Source organism: Hemicordylus capensis, chromosome 3, assembly GCF_027244095.1.
Source record: "Hemicordylus capensis ecotype Gifberg chromosome 3, rHemCap1.1.pri, whole genome shotgun sequence".
Taxonomy (NCBI): domain Eukaryota; kingdom Metazoa; phylum Chordata; class Lepidosauria; order Squamata; family Cordylidae; genus Hemicordylus; species Hemicordylus capensis.
Window position 1 is genome coordinate 77055850 of NC_069659.1, and position 16664 is coordinate 77072513.

Consider the following 16664-nt stretch of genomic DNA (forward strand, 5'->3'; position numbering starts at 1 on the left):
GTTCACCTTGCTGCCCAACTGACTCCCTAACTGAGCTTACAGAACCAGTCGCGGAGTTAGTGTTGGAGTTTCCCAGGCTTTTGGTGCAGCGGGACTTCAATATCCACTTTGGGGCTGGCTTGTCTGGTGTGGCTCAGGAGTTCATAGCGACAATGACAACTTTCGGCTTATCCCAATTAGTTTTTGAACCAACTCATGTTGCCAGCCACACACTTGATCTGGTCTTCTGTTTGGATCAGGGGGGTGTTCTATAGGTGGGGGATCCGGTGGTTTCCCCATTGTCATGGATGGACCACTACCTGGTTAAGGTTGGTTTCATGGCCACAACACACCCCTGCAAAGGTGATGGACCTATTAGGATGGTCCACCCAAAAAGGCTGCTGGACCCAGTAGGTTTCCAAAAGGCCTTGGAGGGTTATGAAGTTGGTGTGGCCAGTAATTCTGTCAGTGCCCTGGTGGAAACCTAGAATAGGGAACTCACCAGGGCAGTAGACATGATTGCTTCTAAGTGTCCTCCCAAGCTGCTTCAGAAATGGCCCCCTGGTATAATGAGGAGCTAAGAGGGCTGAAGCGGCTGGAAAGGCGACTGGAATGCAAGTGGAGGAGCACTTGGCTCGAATTTGATAGGATGCCGCATAGGACCCATTTGAAGGCCTACACGATAGCGGTGTGTGTGGCAAAAAAGGATTTTTGGTCAGCATGCATTGCGTCTGCAGGTTTGTGTTCAGCAGAGTTATCCCAGGTTGTGAGGAATATAATTTCTGCTCCTTCAGCCACAAATCAGTTCCCGGAAGTGTTCTGCTGTGACGCTTTTAGTGGGTTCTTTTTGGATAAAATATCCTGTATTCAGGCCAACTTGGACTCCACTATTTCTGCAGGGTCTATGAAGGAGGTGTCCAGTGATCCCTCTTGCAGTGTTAGGTGGATCAGTTTCAATCTGTGACTCCTGAGGATGTGGACAAGCTGCTTGGGGCCTCCCACTTGTTCTCTGGATCCTTGCCCGACTTGGCTGCTTTGATCTAGATGGTTGGAGGTGGCCTGGTTAATATCATAAATGAATCGCTGAGGGAGGGTAGGTGCCTCCATGTTTGAAGGGGGCAATAGTTAGACCTTCTCTTCAGAAGCCTTCCCTGGATCCCTTAGTGATGGATAGTTATAGGACAATCTCCAGTCTCCCTTGGTTGGTCAAGGTGATCAAGAGGGTGGTGGCTGACAAGCTCCAGGCAGTTTCGGAGGAAACTGATTATCTAGACACATTTCAAACTGGCTTTAGAGCTGGCTATGGGGTTGAGACCGTCTTGGTCGGCCTGATGGATGACTTCTACCGGGAAATCAACAGAGGGAGTGTGACTCTGTTGGTTCTTTTGGATCTCTCAGAGGCATTCAATACCATCAACCATGGCATTCTTCTGTGTCACATGGGGGAGTTGGGGATAGGGGGCACTGCCTTGCAGTGATTCTGTTCCTATCTCCGTTCCTATTCCAGATGGTGGCGCTTGGTGAAAGTTGTTCCTCAACATGGGAACTGTTATATGGAGTCCCTCAGGGCTTCATTCTGTCACCAATGCTTTTTAAAATCTACATGAAATGGCTGGGTGAGGTCATCAGGAGATTTGGCACAGGGTGTTATCAGTATGCTGATGACACCCAAATCTACTTTTCCTTTTCATCTGTTTCATCAGGAAATAGTGTTCATCCCCTAAATGCCTGCCTACAGGCAGTAATGTGCTGGATGAGGGATAACAAGTTGTAACTGAATCCAAGAAAGACAGAGGTGCTCATTGTAGGGGCTCAGAATCTGAGGGATGAGTTAGATCTCCTTGTTCTGGATGGGTTACACTCCCCCAGAAGAAGCCGGTGTGCAGCTTGGGAGTACTCCTGGACCCAGGCCTCATCCTGGTATCTCAGGTGGCGGCCATGGCCAGGAGTGCTTTCTATCAGCTTTGGCTGATTCAACAGCTGCATCCATTCCTTGAAGAGGATGACCTCAAAACAGTGGTGCAGCAGCTGGTAACTTCCAGGCTTTACTACTGCAATGCGCTCTACATGGAGCTGCCTTTGTACGCAGTTTGGAAACCTTAGTTAGTTTAAAATGCGTCAGCCAGATTGGTCTCTGAGACAACTCGGAGAGACCATATAATGCCTGTTTTGAAACAGCTACACTGGCTGCCAATACGTTTCTGGGCAAAATACAAAGTGCTGGTTATTACCTTTAAAGCCCTGAATGGCTTAGGTCCAGATTATTTTAGAGAGCACCTTCTTCTGCATGATCCCCATCGCACGTTAAGGTCATCTGAGGAGGTCCGTCTCTAGTTACCACCGGTATGTCTGGTGGCAACTGAGAGGCGGGCCTTCTCTGTAGCCACTCCTGGACTGTGGAATGCGCTTCCTGCAGAAATCCATAATTTGAACTCTTTATTGGCTTTTGGGAGAACGCTTAAAACCTATCTGTTTGGCCTGGCCCTCCAAGCTTTTTAAACTGTTGTAAAGGGTTTTTAATGTTGTAACCTGGTTTTTCAGGATTTTTAAATTCTTTTCATTTCAATTGTTGTTTTATGGTGTTTTTATAATCTCTGTTTTAATTGTTGTTGTTATTATTAATAATAATTTGATTTCTATACTGCCCTTCCAAAAATGGCTCAGGGCGGTTTACACAGAGAGATAATAAATAAATAAACTGGATCCCTGTCCCCAAAGGGCTCACAATCTAAAAAGCAACATCAGATAGACCCCAGCAACCGTAATTGGAGGTACTGTGCTGGGGGTGGACAGGGCCAGTTACTCTTCCCCTGCTAAATAAAGAGAATCACCACGTTAAAAGGTGCCTCTTTGCCAAGTTAGCAGGGGAATTGTTAATTGATTTTAACTGTTTTGTTTTAATTGTAAACTTCCCTGAGCCATTTTGGAAGGGCAGTATAGAAACTGAATGAATGAATGAATGAATTTATGCAGCTATGGAGTTTCCTGGCAACAGGAACACCACGGCACCCCATCCTGAAGTTCTCAGCCTGTCAATCTGCACAGTCACTTGCGGGCATTCCTTCTTCCCACTTATTCCCATGTTCCCCCCCACCTGGCAAGCAGGAGGAAAAGGGGACTGGATGACAGGTTGGGCACCAAATGCTTTGCTCCCTTAGACAGTAATGTATGTGCACAAGCACAAACACTCCAGGGAAGATCTGGCATGGGCGGGTGCCTGTGATTGGGTTTAAAAGGCAGCCTCAAGCTTGGATTCTTGAGCAGCCAATTTTTTCCATGGAAATGTTGGGGAAGTGAGGGCCCAGTCCCTTCTTCTTGGGATTATCAATCCCTAGCCTTACTCATGGAAAGAACTGTCTATAGGAACTAATTTCAAATTTACCAGGTGGTACTCAAGTGCTTGCCACCCATTTCCCATGGACCACTTTTTCACAAGAGCACCAGACCATCAGGACTTGCAACTGAGCAAGGATGGTCTATGGAGGAAAGTCACGGGGAAGCATACTTTGGCTAGTGCTGTCTCAGTCTTGGCAACTGCAACCAAATAGCTATTAAACCATGTACCTTGTCAGCCTGTGGACATGTGCATCCTTGCCCCTGCCTTGAAATGGTGACTCCGTTGTCCTGGGGAGGCTGGAAACCAGGGCTACCCTCTTATGCTAAACCCTGCTCCAGGAGATCTGCATATGGTGCAATGCCAGACCAAGCCTGCTAATTTTAAATTGTTTTAAAGGTTCATCCCAGAATCTGGTGTCTCCTCTGTCCATGCACGCAGGCAGGCTCTGACACATGAGATGTCAAAATCCCCTATGGTTGTGCACAAGGCTTAATGGTGAATGGAGGGTTGCAGTGCTCAAGTTTAATCTTTGGCCTTTGAGAGTTGGGTGCCCCCTGCAAGCAGGGCCCACTATGGATGGATTAGCTCGACTCATCAGCATGCAGTCCTGAGGAAGACCTGGGGCAAACACCCCTTGCTTTTCCCCAGTAGACTGCCCCTCTGATGGGAGGGATAGCCAACATAAGCAGGACACCCCATCACCGGGAGGGAGCAAATGGGTTGTGGGGGGTGCTCCTGGTTAGGTTTAAAAAGCAGCCCCAAGTAGGGATTCTGGAGTAGCCAAGTTCTGCTTTTTTCACTGAAAAGTTGATGAGGGGGCCCAGCCCCTTCCCCTTTGGGGAGTTTGCACTACCTAGGCTTACTCATGAGCAAGGCCATTTGCCAGGGTCAGTTCTCCCAGTCTTAGGAGAGTGCACAACTGCTGTGAAGGGAAATTTGTCTTACCCGGGATGGACCACTTGCTCACAAGAGTGCCAGGCAGTGGGGACACCCCCTTACAACTCATGAAAAGGACCATTGGAGGGGAGGGGAGGGGAGGGGAGGGGAAAGAATTGCCAATCAAAAACCTGATGGCAAAAACATCCCTTTCTCCCATAGACAGCTCTCTCATGAGAGCAACAGGCCATTGGGGCTCTATATAGAATCAGATTGGAGTGTGGAGGAAAACCATGGGGAGGGCTACCTCAGAGACTTCTTTCCTCATCTTGGCAAATGCCGTCAAACTGTTGCCAACGCGTGACCCCCTGACAGCCCCTCTGCCCACGTGGACATGTGCACCTATGCCTGCACCCTGAAATGGCAACCCCTGCTGCCCCAAGATTGCTGAAAAATAGGGGCTGTCCCATGATTACCTGCACTGGCTCATCTGCATACAGAGTGGTGGTGGACCAGGCCCTGGAATTCTGAATGGGTTTAAAAGTCCATCCCAGTGTTTCCCCCCATACTCGCATATAGCTAGGCTATGGCACATGGAGTGTCTCAACTTGTGAGCTTGCAGGCTGTGGGCTGACTAGTGCCCTCACAGCTGCATTGGTCTCCCCAGAAGACTGGCCCTCTCATGAGAGGGCAAGCCTGCCACCAGAAAGCTGTTGGTTGAGTAGGATGTTAGTTCGGTCTGGATGGATTGCTGACCCCTCATATCATCCTAGGTTACAGTGGGATAGATCCTCCCAGGATCCTTTGCCCTCCCTCATCTGCATATGCTTTCCTAGGAAGTCTCCATGTGCCCCTCCCATAGTAACACGGAAATATCCACCCTGACTCCCGCCCTTCTCAAATTTGTACTTATGTGGGACTATCAGTGTACAAGGCTCTTTACGGGCCATTGCTGCCAGAAGAAGCGCTGCCATTGTATGGCACCACTCCTTTCATCCTTTCCCTGCCGAGTGTGGGTGGAGCACTCAAAAAATGCATGATTGTGCTTAGCACACCTCCTTCGATATTTTAGCCAGTTGCAGCTGCTCCACTGACATGCTGATGCTTTGCCCACAGTAGGGCTGTGGAGCTTGCTGGGATCAGCCTTGGCAACTGAACAGCAGAGAGGGGCTTCCCTCTCCTGGAACTGGATTTGGTTGGCATGTGCAGTACAATTTGGAATTTTAAATTGAATCCGCGGGTTCACCAATCTCAGGTTTCATGTTGTGTATGAACTGGGCCTATCTCGCTTGTAGGAAAATAACATCAACAACATACTTTATTAATATGCCATTTACAACAGTTTTGCATACTTGCACACAACATAACACTTATAGTTATTAGCACAGGATTTGACTTTATATGCACGCATTTCTGAAGCCTGACTATGCAAGAGATCTTCATTTATGTCACATGTGGTACAGGGTTAACAGAAGTAACTGACATTGGAAATGGCACTGCAATGGAGCAGCACCATATACGGTAAATGCTATTTATATTGTTTTACTTAAATGCCACAATTTCCCTCATAGTTTAAACAAAGCAATAGTAAGTCTTGAAGCTTTATATAACCCACATTTATACCAACTATAATACATTAAGGCTTTCGACACAAGCCGTGTGGACAGCCATAAGTGTTTTGGCGGGGAGAGCGGGCTTGACCCGCTTTCCCTGCATACAAGCACTCACCTTGCCCTAGGCAGCTGGATAGGGTGCCCACATGATCACCGGCTCTGTCATGGAGCTAGTAGGAGCGCTTGCTCCACTAATCTCGAGGGGAGGGGCAATTTTAGGAGCGGCATGGTTCCCGTTGCAGCACACAGACAGGAGAAGCTGTGTGCTTCAACTTCTTCCTTAGCCTGGTTTCTCCAGGTCATGAGAATAGCCTCATTTTCTAGTCATAAAGAAAATGGAGTGGGGAATTTTATTAACTAGTAAGTGCACAACTGGTAGGCTGTTTAATTGAATGCCCTGCTTTAAAAAGTGCATTTATTACATATTGGGAAAAGTTGAGAGCAGTCTGTTAGCAAGAGGGGAAAGCAACGTTTTAAGGTTATACTCACGACCAGGTAGTTGGCCGGGGGAAAGGCAGGGTTTTACCAAACTTCTCATCAGATGACCATTGACTTTCTCTTAGGCACATCACTGCACGCCCACATGATCTGCATTGCATGGAGCAGCATGGATCTCTGAAGACCTGGACTCATTGTCCCGGCCTCCAGGAATTCCCCATTGGGGAACTCCTCTGGTAATCAGGCAGTCTAGGTAGCTGACTCTGTATATACACAAGACCCTTTAACCCAGGTGAAAGCCCGGTTACAGATCCTGCATGCACAGAGGCCAGAACTGAGCCACTGTCAAGCAGGTGACTTGGTAAAGGAGAGAGGAGTGCACCCGCTTTAGCTATGGGCTGTACTAGGGGAAGCAAGTGGTGGTGTGGGCAGACCCTTTTACTACCTCCCTCACCACCATCCCCGGTTGCACATTTGATGCCAAATCAGTCTGCCCAAACCGGGCATGGTTTGATTCAATCACAGACTGAACCGCCCCCAGTTTGGTCCATGATCAGATCTCCGAACCGGCCCAGTTTGAGGCAAACCGGTTCGGCACAGAACCGTTCATGCATACGCCTAGTTGTCTATTATTTAGACAATTTTTTTAAAGAAGGTCTGGCTTTTCCCCACTTTCTCTCTTTACATTTAGGAGAATCACTAATGAAAATAATACAATGGTATTTAGAAGGTGCTATTGCAGTATAACAGTTAAAGGCATTAGTTTTGCCATAGTCTGAGTGCTCGCTACACATCTTATCTCATCTACATGGCCTTAGGTAAGCTCTTCTTTCTCAGTCTTAGCCAAGATTTTGGAGCAGATGTCAGCCTTGGCTCCTAGATCATGAGGCTATTCTCATGACTGCTACAAAGTGGACTAAGGGAGCCCAGCCCGCTTCCCAGAGGTTGTGAGAAATACCGGATGATCCCGGTGGTTCAGCGGCAGCTAGTATGCCTAAATACCCCTCACCTAACAAGGTTAGTAGAGCAAACACTCTAACCCCATTTTGGTGATCATGTGCTAATCTGGCTACATATATGCAATCTGGTTCCACGTCATTTTTGAACTTTCTGCTCAAATTTACCATAGAATGATTTGATTCCAAAAGACAATATGCTTCTTATGGATTCCACAAGGTAGGGCCTTGAACTGTAGTATGGACACCCAGAACAATAATGCAAAAGGAGCATACCACAAACATAAAGTTTTTGTTTTACTGACCTGAAGATGGATTCGTTCCAGCAGTTCCTGAAGAGAATTAGCCTTGGCCTTTTTACTTGTCTTGTTTGACTTTGACTTTCTGGGTGCAGATTCCTCTTCTGCAATAATATCCACATAAATGAATTTGAAGTTTCCCACCTTGTTGTTCAACAGTCCTGTCCACATGCCCATAGGGGTTTTGCAGATTATGTCAACAATGTCTCCTTTCTGGAAGAAAGACAAATTTACAAAACACTCTGATAATAATATCAATTATAGTCAAAGCAAGTTCAGTTTATTAGGGCTATTCACAGATGAAAATATTGGATCGGATCCAATGGAAGTAAGTATCAAATTGTACATCAGTTGATTGATTGATTGATTATTTACTTTCTATACCACTTTTCATTAAAATAATCCCAAAGCATTTTACAGTATAATTAAAACAATGCACAATTAAAATACAAATTAGAAGTACAAATATTAAATATAAATATTATATATAAATATTGGCCCAGATCAAATTGTTTGATGCACTGTTATCAGGTCAATCTGAAGGCTATAGTGGTCCATAGGAAATAATGGACAATCACTGAAATATATTATTGTAAGCAAGAACTAGGTAAACTCACAGAGTTTTTATGGTAGACCACCACCCAGCCACCCACACTTTTCCTGCAGAAGTGACAGAGTTTCAGAGAAGCAGCCAAACCTCCCTAACTTCTGCTTTGAATATATACGTTCAGATGGAGCCACCAATATTCAGTTGCAACCTCCGTGGGAAGCAGTACCTTGCCAATACTCCTCTACAGAGTCACTTGCAGAAGAGTGGAGTTTTGGCTCAGAGGCATTTTAATATTCAAATCTATGTCCCTCCCACTAAGCACTGTGATTGGAAGGGAGTAACCAAATGCAGTATGTTTGGAGCAGCTGCAAGCCTAAGACATTGAAGCAGGGATGTCAATCACATCACAGCGCTCTTCCCCTCCTTGCGTTTTCCAGATATGGCACATCACCAGATGCCATGACAAGCAAGTTTTGTGACATTATCAACAAGAGAGAAAAGCATGTAAATCCAATAATCCTATCCAGCCCAATACAGTATGAAAAACATATCAGATGTGGGGAGGAGCCATCTGTGAGCGAACGGTTCAAATAACCCAGCCATGAGCCACAGAAGGGCCGCCCGAGCCCTCCGGAGTTCATTCCCAGCCCGCATTTGTGTGTGTCTTTTCCTTTCTCTCTGTTGCTGGAGGGAGAGGAAGGGAAATAAATGCACCCAGCCAGCAATTGCTGGCTGGGATTGAGCTCTGGAGAGCTCGTGCAGGCCCTCTGGAGACTGGGCCATGCCCCTTTTGCACATTACGTCACATGCATGTAGACATGGCCTAGTCTCAGCAAGGGAGAGGAAAGGAAATAAATGCAGCTGGCCAGCAAGTGCTGGCTGGGAATGCACTCTGGAAGGACAGGGCAGTACCCAGGCCTCCATTCCCTGGCTCTGCCCCTGATCAGATGGTGCCAATATTTAAGAGAATGTCTTCTTTGTTATGAACCCCACCACCCATTGAGATAATCAGGAGAGGTCCATCTGCAGTTGCCACTGGCTCATTTGGTAGCTATTCAGGGATGGGCGTTCTCCACTGCTGCCCCAGAGCTTTGGAACACGCTCCCTGCTGAAAAAAGATCCTTTTCATCTCTGACAACTTTTAAAAAGTCTTTAAAGATGCACCTATTTACCCAGGCTTTTAATTAAATATTGTTTTAATGGTTTTATCATCATTTTAAAATGTTGTTTTAAAAATTTAAATTGTTGTAATGTTTTAACTTTTACTATGTCATTTATTTTGTTTTAACTACTGTTTTAAGGTGGGGTTTTTTTTGTCATTTATTTTAACTAATGTTTTAGCTTTTGTTTGTTGTAAACTGCCCAGAGACATGAGTTTGGGGTGGTACAGAAGTGTGTTAAATAAAATAAAATAAAATAAAATAAAATAAAATAAAATATTAGCAATTTTGCATTGAAAGGGATATGATGCAAAACACAGCCAATAGTGACTGTATCAAATCAGATCCAATTATTGCTCCAGTGCAATGCACAGACATAGAATTTAGGTAAACTTACTAAGATAGATTTTATAAACAAACAATCAAAGAGCTAAGACTGAGAAGAGTAGACAAAATTTGGCTATTCCATATGTTAACTGCATAGCACAGAAGCTACTGCCACATGAGCATTGCCGATATCACTTGAGTCAAGTCTCAAAGTGTGATTACAATTGCAAGTTACTGAAAAGAATTTTGTTCCATCTAAAGATACACTGATTAAAACTTTTCTAGTAGGTAAATAGCAAAATGTGACAAACCCTATGATGGTTTTCTCACCTTAATTTTGAGGGAGTCTGTGTCATAAGGGCTTGGTGTGAAGTCCGTGTGTACTTTGGCTCTACCACAGAATGGTCCGGTGTAAGGGACTTCATCATCAAGCCTCAAACTGTCCCTGTTGCTGGTCCCATCTGAGCAACTAGTTACCCCACCTGAAAGTAATAAGGTCAATCTCAGATAGCATCTAAGATGGATAGCATGTAGAGCCAAAGCACATTACATATTTGGAAAGATACAGTTAAATATAATCATTATTATGGCAAGCACATTAAGATTATAGATACAATAAAGTGAGTGCAATTCAACTGAAATTAAGCACTTTATAGTACCATTGAATCCAAATCAATGGGACTTAAAAGTGCTTAACTTTAGCTGGATCGTGCCCCATGTAATTAAAGGACATATGCTGCAGGATAATCCTTATTTGCTATGATGTACTAACAGATGGACAATTTGGTCCTCAAAGTCCTGAAACAGCACAGATGCAATTAAAATGATCAAAGCCTGCATCAGCAGAGTGCTGTGAAGATTGGAGCCTAGATTTTCTTAGGGCTCACTGCAGTAAGATAGCTGAAAAACCAATGATGTGTACTTTTAATGTACTATTTAAGTGATAATCTGTTAAATGTTTCATCTTTATTAAGACAAACAAGAACAAGATTTTACTGTAGATGTTCCAAAGTACACAAAGCACCAAGCTTCAAAAGAATCACATGCTGCAAAGGAACAAATTCATTCTTAGGATTTCTAGCTGTCATTTTGTCAGAACGAAGCCGTGTCAACACATTTTAGCAAGCACTGCTACACTCCATTCAAATGCACTTTAGAAAATAGAAGCAACACCCTGAAGTGTTCCCCCTCACAAAGCAGATAATGAAACATGAAAATAGTTTCATTTGGCATGGTTGCTTGGGAGAAAAATAAAGCGGGTTGCTAGGGCACAACAACTTGAACATCCTCCTGATTCTTTTAAATTATTGTACCCACAAAAGAAGATGTAGTTTTTCCAGTAAAATGACTCCTTTGCCCACCCTTTAGTCTCCTCCCTACTGCTGAAGCAAGCAGAAGGTTTGTTTTGTCTCACAATGGGGTGTGATCAATGGGAACTGAGGGAGAAACTTGGCAGGAGTGGCCATGTCTGTATCCTCTTTTATAGCAGCAGAGCTGTAAAAGAAACACACACACACCACACACACACACACGTTCTCTGGGGTGCAGCAACTTGGAAACCCTAGAGACAACTTATGTTCCTTCTTTGGTCACTCTCCCATTCTAAACTCCTTAGACAGTACTTGACTTAGATATCACATCATCTCCTGTTAGGTAACAAGGCATGCTGGGTTGAGGCCTAAACTCAGAAACCATATTTTAAAGTGACAGTGCTTCTATTTCTGTAAGAATTCCAAGGGGGAATAGGAAAGTGCAGGTTTCAAATTTACTATGCAGCTGATATGTAGGAAATTTTCCTTGGAAGGATTATATTGGCCCATGACTCCAGGCCTTTTCAGCAGGGTGGACTAATTAAGGTTAATGGATCTGGTGAGTTTCCAAGATTCCCTTAGAAGACTCACATCCAACTCCTCTGACTATCTTGTTGAAGCCTTAGATGATTTCTGGAATAGTTAGATGACTCAGATAGTAGACAGGATTGCTACATCACCCTGGTGCTAATGTCTATGCCTCTCTATAATTTCCCGGAAACTGACGACAACTAAGCAGTAGGGATGATGGCTTGAACAACAATGGCAGAAATCAAATTCCAAACACAGAAGGCTATGAATGAGGATGGGCAAAGAAATCTGGTTCTTGCCAGCTAGGAAGCACTGGCTGGGTTAGTGAAGACTATAGTAAATGCCTTTCCCCCCCCTCAGGAGAGGTCCCTGAAACAATGAAGGAAACAATGGTAAGAAAATGTTTAAAATATCACCGGACCTAAAAAACTTTTTTTCTGCCATTATTAGGATGATAAGGAAGTGGTGCTGGTCACATAGGTCCAATGATGTCTTAATGATTATGGGTTGGATCCTAACCTTTCATATTGTGGCAGTGTGTGGCTAGGAGAAGCTTTTATGAACAAATCTAGAGTTGTAGTTTTGGAAGAATACCTTCCATTCTTGAGCATCCGAGAGTGCAACCTTCATGGAAGAAGCTCCTGGTTATGGACTACCACAGGATGAGCCTATCCATGATTATCTTGATCCATATATGTCTAAGTTCAGACAAATTTTGGAGTTGAAACTGTCTTGGTGGCTCTGGAGCCTTGGTACCAATACCATGACTAGACAATGGGAGGAAGATCCTCTCCTCAATGTCACAGCTGCTTTCAGTGCTATGAAGTATGATTTTCTTCTAAGTTTTTCTTCTAGTTAGGGTTGGGAGTTGGTGGCACAACATTACAGCAATTGAATGAAAGGTAAGTCTCATCTGGGGTGCTGGGGAACTGCTGCTCTGCTCCATTTGGATATATCCTGTGGGGTTCCACAAAGTTTCTTTCTGTGTACTTTATTTTTTAACAAAAACATGAGATCACTGGGAGATGTCTGCAGATTTGGAATCATCCATATCATGACTCTCAAAACTATTTTTTCTTTTGAACACCAAAATTTGCAGAAGAATGAATTCTAAATCAGGGGTGGGCAAACTTGGCCCTCCAGCTGTTGTTGAACTACAACTACAACTCCTGTAATAAATTGTGGCTAAGAATGATGGGAATTGTAGTTCAACAACAGCAGGAGGGCCAGGTTTGCCTATCCTTGGGCTAGACTGATGACAAGAAAGAGCAGGGCCTTTTCTGTGGTGGCAAAATCATTGTAGATATCCCTCCCCACAAAAAGTTCATTTTTTACCATTAGACAATTAGTAAAAACTATTTTGTTCCAGTAGGCATTGTTGATTATAAGAGCTGGTGAAGATATTGCTGTGTTTCAATCTTCATGTTTTTGTCTTTTGCTCTGGCAATGCTGTTGTTTATATAATGAGTTGTTTATATATCTTATATCATTCATACGTTTAATAACTTAAACTCCTGCCATTTAAATTATACTCATTTTATACTGTTTTAATCATTTTAGATAAGGCTCATAGCTAACATGATTGCTCTGTGGAGTCATGTTTGCTTGGAACAGGGCCAGCTCCAGGTGTTAGGGGGCTGTTAGCAAATTGCTGTCCATGAATCCCCTCCTACTTTGCTGGGACCCAAGAAAGTAGCTCCACCACTTCCACTACCACATGAAGGCTGTGGGTACACAGGTGTTCTCAGGAATCAGCACTGGGTGTCTCTGAGGGCTCTGGGCAGCGGTCCAGCAATGCTGGACCAAGAACCAACCCTAGATTGGGGTACAAATGTTTAAATGAACAAAGATAGACAGACAGACAATAAACCAGTTCCAAGGAAAAGTGCTCATCTTGGGATAGTTAGATCACAGACTCCCGAGAAAACTTAGCAGTCATGGGATAAGGGGACAAGTACATATGTGGATTGCTAACTGGTTGAAGGACAGGAAACTGAGGGTAGGTATAGATGGAGAGTTTTCACAATGGAGGAAAGAAGTGGGGTCCCCCTTTACTGGGACCAGTGCTTTTTAATTTATTCATAAATGATCTAGACGTAGGGGGAGGGAAGCGAGGTGGCCAAATTTGCAGATGATACCAAACTCTTTCAGGCAGTGAAATCCAAAATTGATTGTGAGGAGCTCCAAAAGGATCTCTCCAAACTGGGTGTGTGGGCAACAAAATGGCAAATGCGGTTCAGTGTTGGCAAGTGTAAAGTGATGCATATTGAAATGAAAAACACCAACTTCAAGTATACTTAGATTGGATCTGAGCTGTCGGTGACCAACCAGGACAGAGATCTTGGGGTTGTGGTGGACAACTCATTGAAAGTGTTGACTCAAAGTGAGGCAGCTGTGAAAATGGAAAATTCCATGCTAGGGATCATTAGGAAGGGTCTTGAAAATAAAACTGCTAATATTATAATGCCCTTATACAAAACGATGGGGCAGCCACACCTGGAGTACTGTGTACAATTCTGGTCACCACATCTAAAAAAGGCCATTGTTGAACTGGAAAAGGTGCAGAAGAGGGCAACCAAGATGATCAGGGGCTTACAGCACCTTTCCTATAAGGCAAGGCTACAAAACCTGGGGCTATTTAGTTTAGAAAAAAGACAACTGTGGGAAGACATGATAGACTTCTATAAAATCATGCCCATGCATGATTTGTGTGGAGAAAGTGGCTAGAGAGAAATTCTTCTCTCTCACACATAACACTAGAACCAGGGGTCATCCCATGAAATTGATTGCTGGGAAATCTAGGACCAGCAAACCGAAGTATTTTTTCACACAATGCATAATCAGTTTGTGGAATTTTCTGCCACAAGATGTGGTGACAGCCAAAAACCTGGATGGCTTTAAGAGGGGTTTGGATAACTTCATGGAGGAGAGGTCTATCAATGGCTACTAGTCGGAGGGCTACAGGCTGCCCCCAGCCGCAAAGGCAGGATGCCTCTGAGTACCAGTTGCAAGGGAGTAACAGCAGGAGAGAGGGCATGCCCTCAACTCCTGCCTGTAGGCTTCCAGCAGCATCTGGTGGGCCACTGTGTGAAACAGGATGCTGGACTAGATGTGCCTTGGGCCTGATCCAGCAGGGCTGTTCTTATGTCTAGGGCTGTTGCAGGTCTATACAGGCAAAATCTATCTTTCTAGTAAAAGCTCTATGAGGAAAAACAGCACCTGCAAAATACTGCCTGATATTTGAGCGCTTAAAGGAATAGAACCCATGTTTTATTTGGAAATATGGTTAACCTAGACCTAGGACATGGAAATGGAAATGAAATGTCAGTGAACAATTCTGTTTTACAGTGGAGTTCAGCTTTAGCTCAAAATATTAAAATGGGATGCTTTAACATCATTAATCAATTATATTAGACAAAATGACAATATAAAAGCTTACATAAAAATTTATCAGTGAACGGTGTCTGATAGCAACATCCCTGTTAGTGCTTGCCATTTGAGCATTGTCCCTTGCCAAACACTAGATCATCCATTATTTTATGTATAATGACAATCAGGTTGAATGATCTAGCTAAGACCTCCTTTTGTTGTACAGTGAATAGAAGATTCAGTTTTTCTTGTGTGTTTTTTTTAAAATAAATTTGATGATTTCTCATTTTCAGAATTGTACTATTTTCATCATCCAGCACCGGTTGCTTGCACATTAGATTCCTATTTAAATGTTGAATAGCAAGACCAGGATCATTCTAAGCATGCACGTGTCTTAATCTTTTCTCTTCTTAGAAAAACATTTCTTCTGGAAAACGTCTGATCTCTACATTAAAGTTGACCAGAGCCAGTGCTGATGAATGATATACTGGCCCACGTGTTCCACAGCATAATGTGGGCAGTTCTGAGCTGCCTGTGTGCTGTGGGTACCTAAAGAACTGCTGACAGTCTTGCGTTTTTGTGCAAGAGTGCCAATACTTAAACCAGAAACAATCTATGGAGCACTCCTAGAATGCAGGCATGTTTCTTTAAGTGTTGGTGCTCTTTCATGAAAGTGCAAAACTCCTAGCAGTCTCTTAGGCTTCCATAGCAGCACAGGCTGCTCAGAATCACTCATGTTATGCTGTCAAGCATGTGGGAACTCTATTTTAAATATTTGGAATACATCTATCATTAAACCACAAGAGAGCTTGCATAGTGCAGTAGCAAAAAGTTTGAGTTGTGTGAGCCAGTAAATCCCTGCCAACCTAAATATCATGTCAGCCTTGATTTCATCTGCTACCCTTGGGCAAGCCAGATCTCTCAGCCTGAAAGTCATACCTGCAATATGGGGAGAATGACACAAACCTGCTTTGAAGGCCTGTTGTAAGGCTTATTGACATAAGTACACAAAGTTCTTTCAGCATTCTGCAGCACTCTGGCAAATATTATTTATAAATATTATTCTGCTCTAAATTATAAAATGTAGATTGTTCAGAAAAAGGCAGTCGTCACAATCCAACCCAGAGTTATGTATATTTAAGTTGATTGAAAGCAATGGTCTTAATCACTTAATTCTTTGTTGGATTTTGGTCATTAATTTCACATTTAATGTTATAATATTAGAAACCATTTCATTTTATATTGCAGACTTTCAGAATATTTTATCCTTGATATAGGACACAAGGAGGTCATACACACAACCTCTTTCCTTGGAGTCGGGGAAGGCTGGGGAGGAAGGCAGGATCACTCCTGCCTTCCTCCACACAAGTGCTGCTGCCACCCTGCTTGCTGCACTGCCGTCCCAGACAAGTACAGCTATGCTAGGCAGCGTCCTTCCCTCGGAGGCCAGGGGAAGGTTGTGTAGCCTACGGAAAGCCCACAATGCATCACACTGCTCACATGGTGCATTGAAGGCTTTCTAGAGGCTGAGGTGCTTCTACTCCCAGCCTCTATGGTAGCTCGGGCTGCCAGCAGCCTGAAGAGTGCTGCAGGCAGTCCGCGCAGCCACATGACCAGGAGCCCAAGTAGAAGGGTGCAATTGCACCCTTGTACTTGGATAAGAGTACGGGGGGAAACCTTGGGCTAATCAGCGGGGCAGCGCCAGGATTGGCCTTGCTTCACATGAGCTGCCCTCATAGAGTTGCGCAAGCCCAGGTAGGGCTGCTTATGTGAACAGCCTTAAGAAGTGTCAAACAACTGGAATTCAAATGCTCTTATGGCAAAGACATATTGTTTTATCTTCCAGCTAGCTCTGGGCAGGACTGGGCATTTGGACTGCTATATGGTGTTTGCTCCTCATGGCAGACTGTGATGTGGAT

At 44.1% G+C, this 16664-nt stretch overlaps 1 protein-coding gene across 6 annotated transcripts in view; it reads right to left on the reverse strand.

The window, feature by feature from the left end:
* Positions 1-16664, reverse strand: part of SAMSN1 (SAM domain, SH3 domain and nuclear localization signals 1) — a 141148-nt gene that overhangs the window by 14096 nt on the left and 110388 nt on the right. For all 6 annotated transcript variants that reach the window (XM_053310123.1, XM_053310124.1, XM_053310127.1 and 3 more), the window contains 2 exons: positions 9866-10017; positions 7505-7711 (listed from right to left, as the gene is read on the reverse strand). In XM_053310123.1, coding sequence (XP_053166098.1) covers positions 7505-7711; positions 9866-10017 — 359 coding nt within the window. The remainder of the gene's footprint in view (positions 1-7504; positions 7712-9865; positions 10018-16664) is intronic.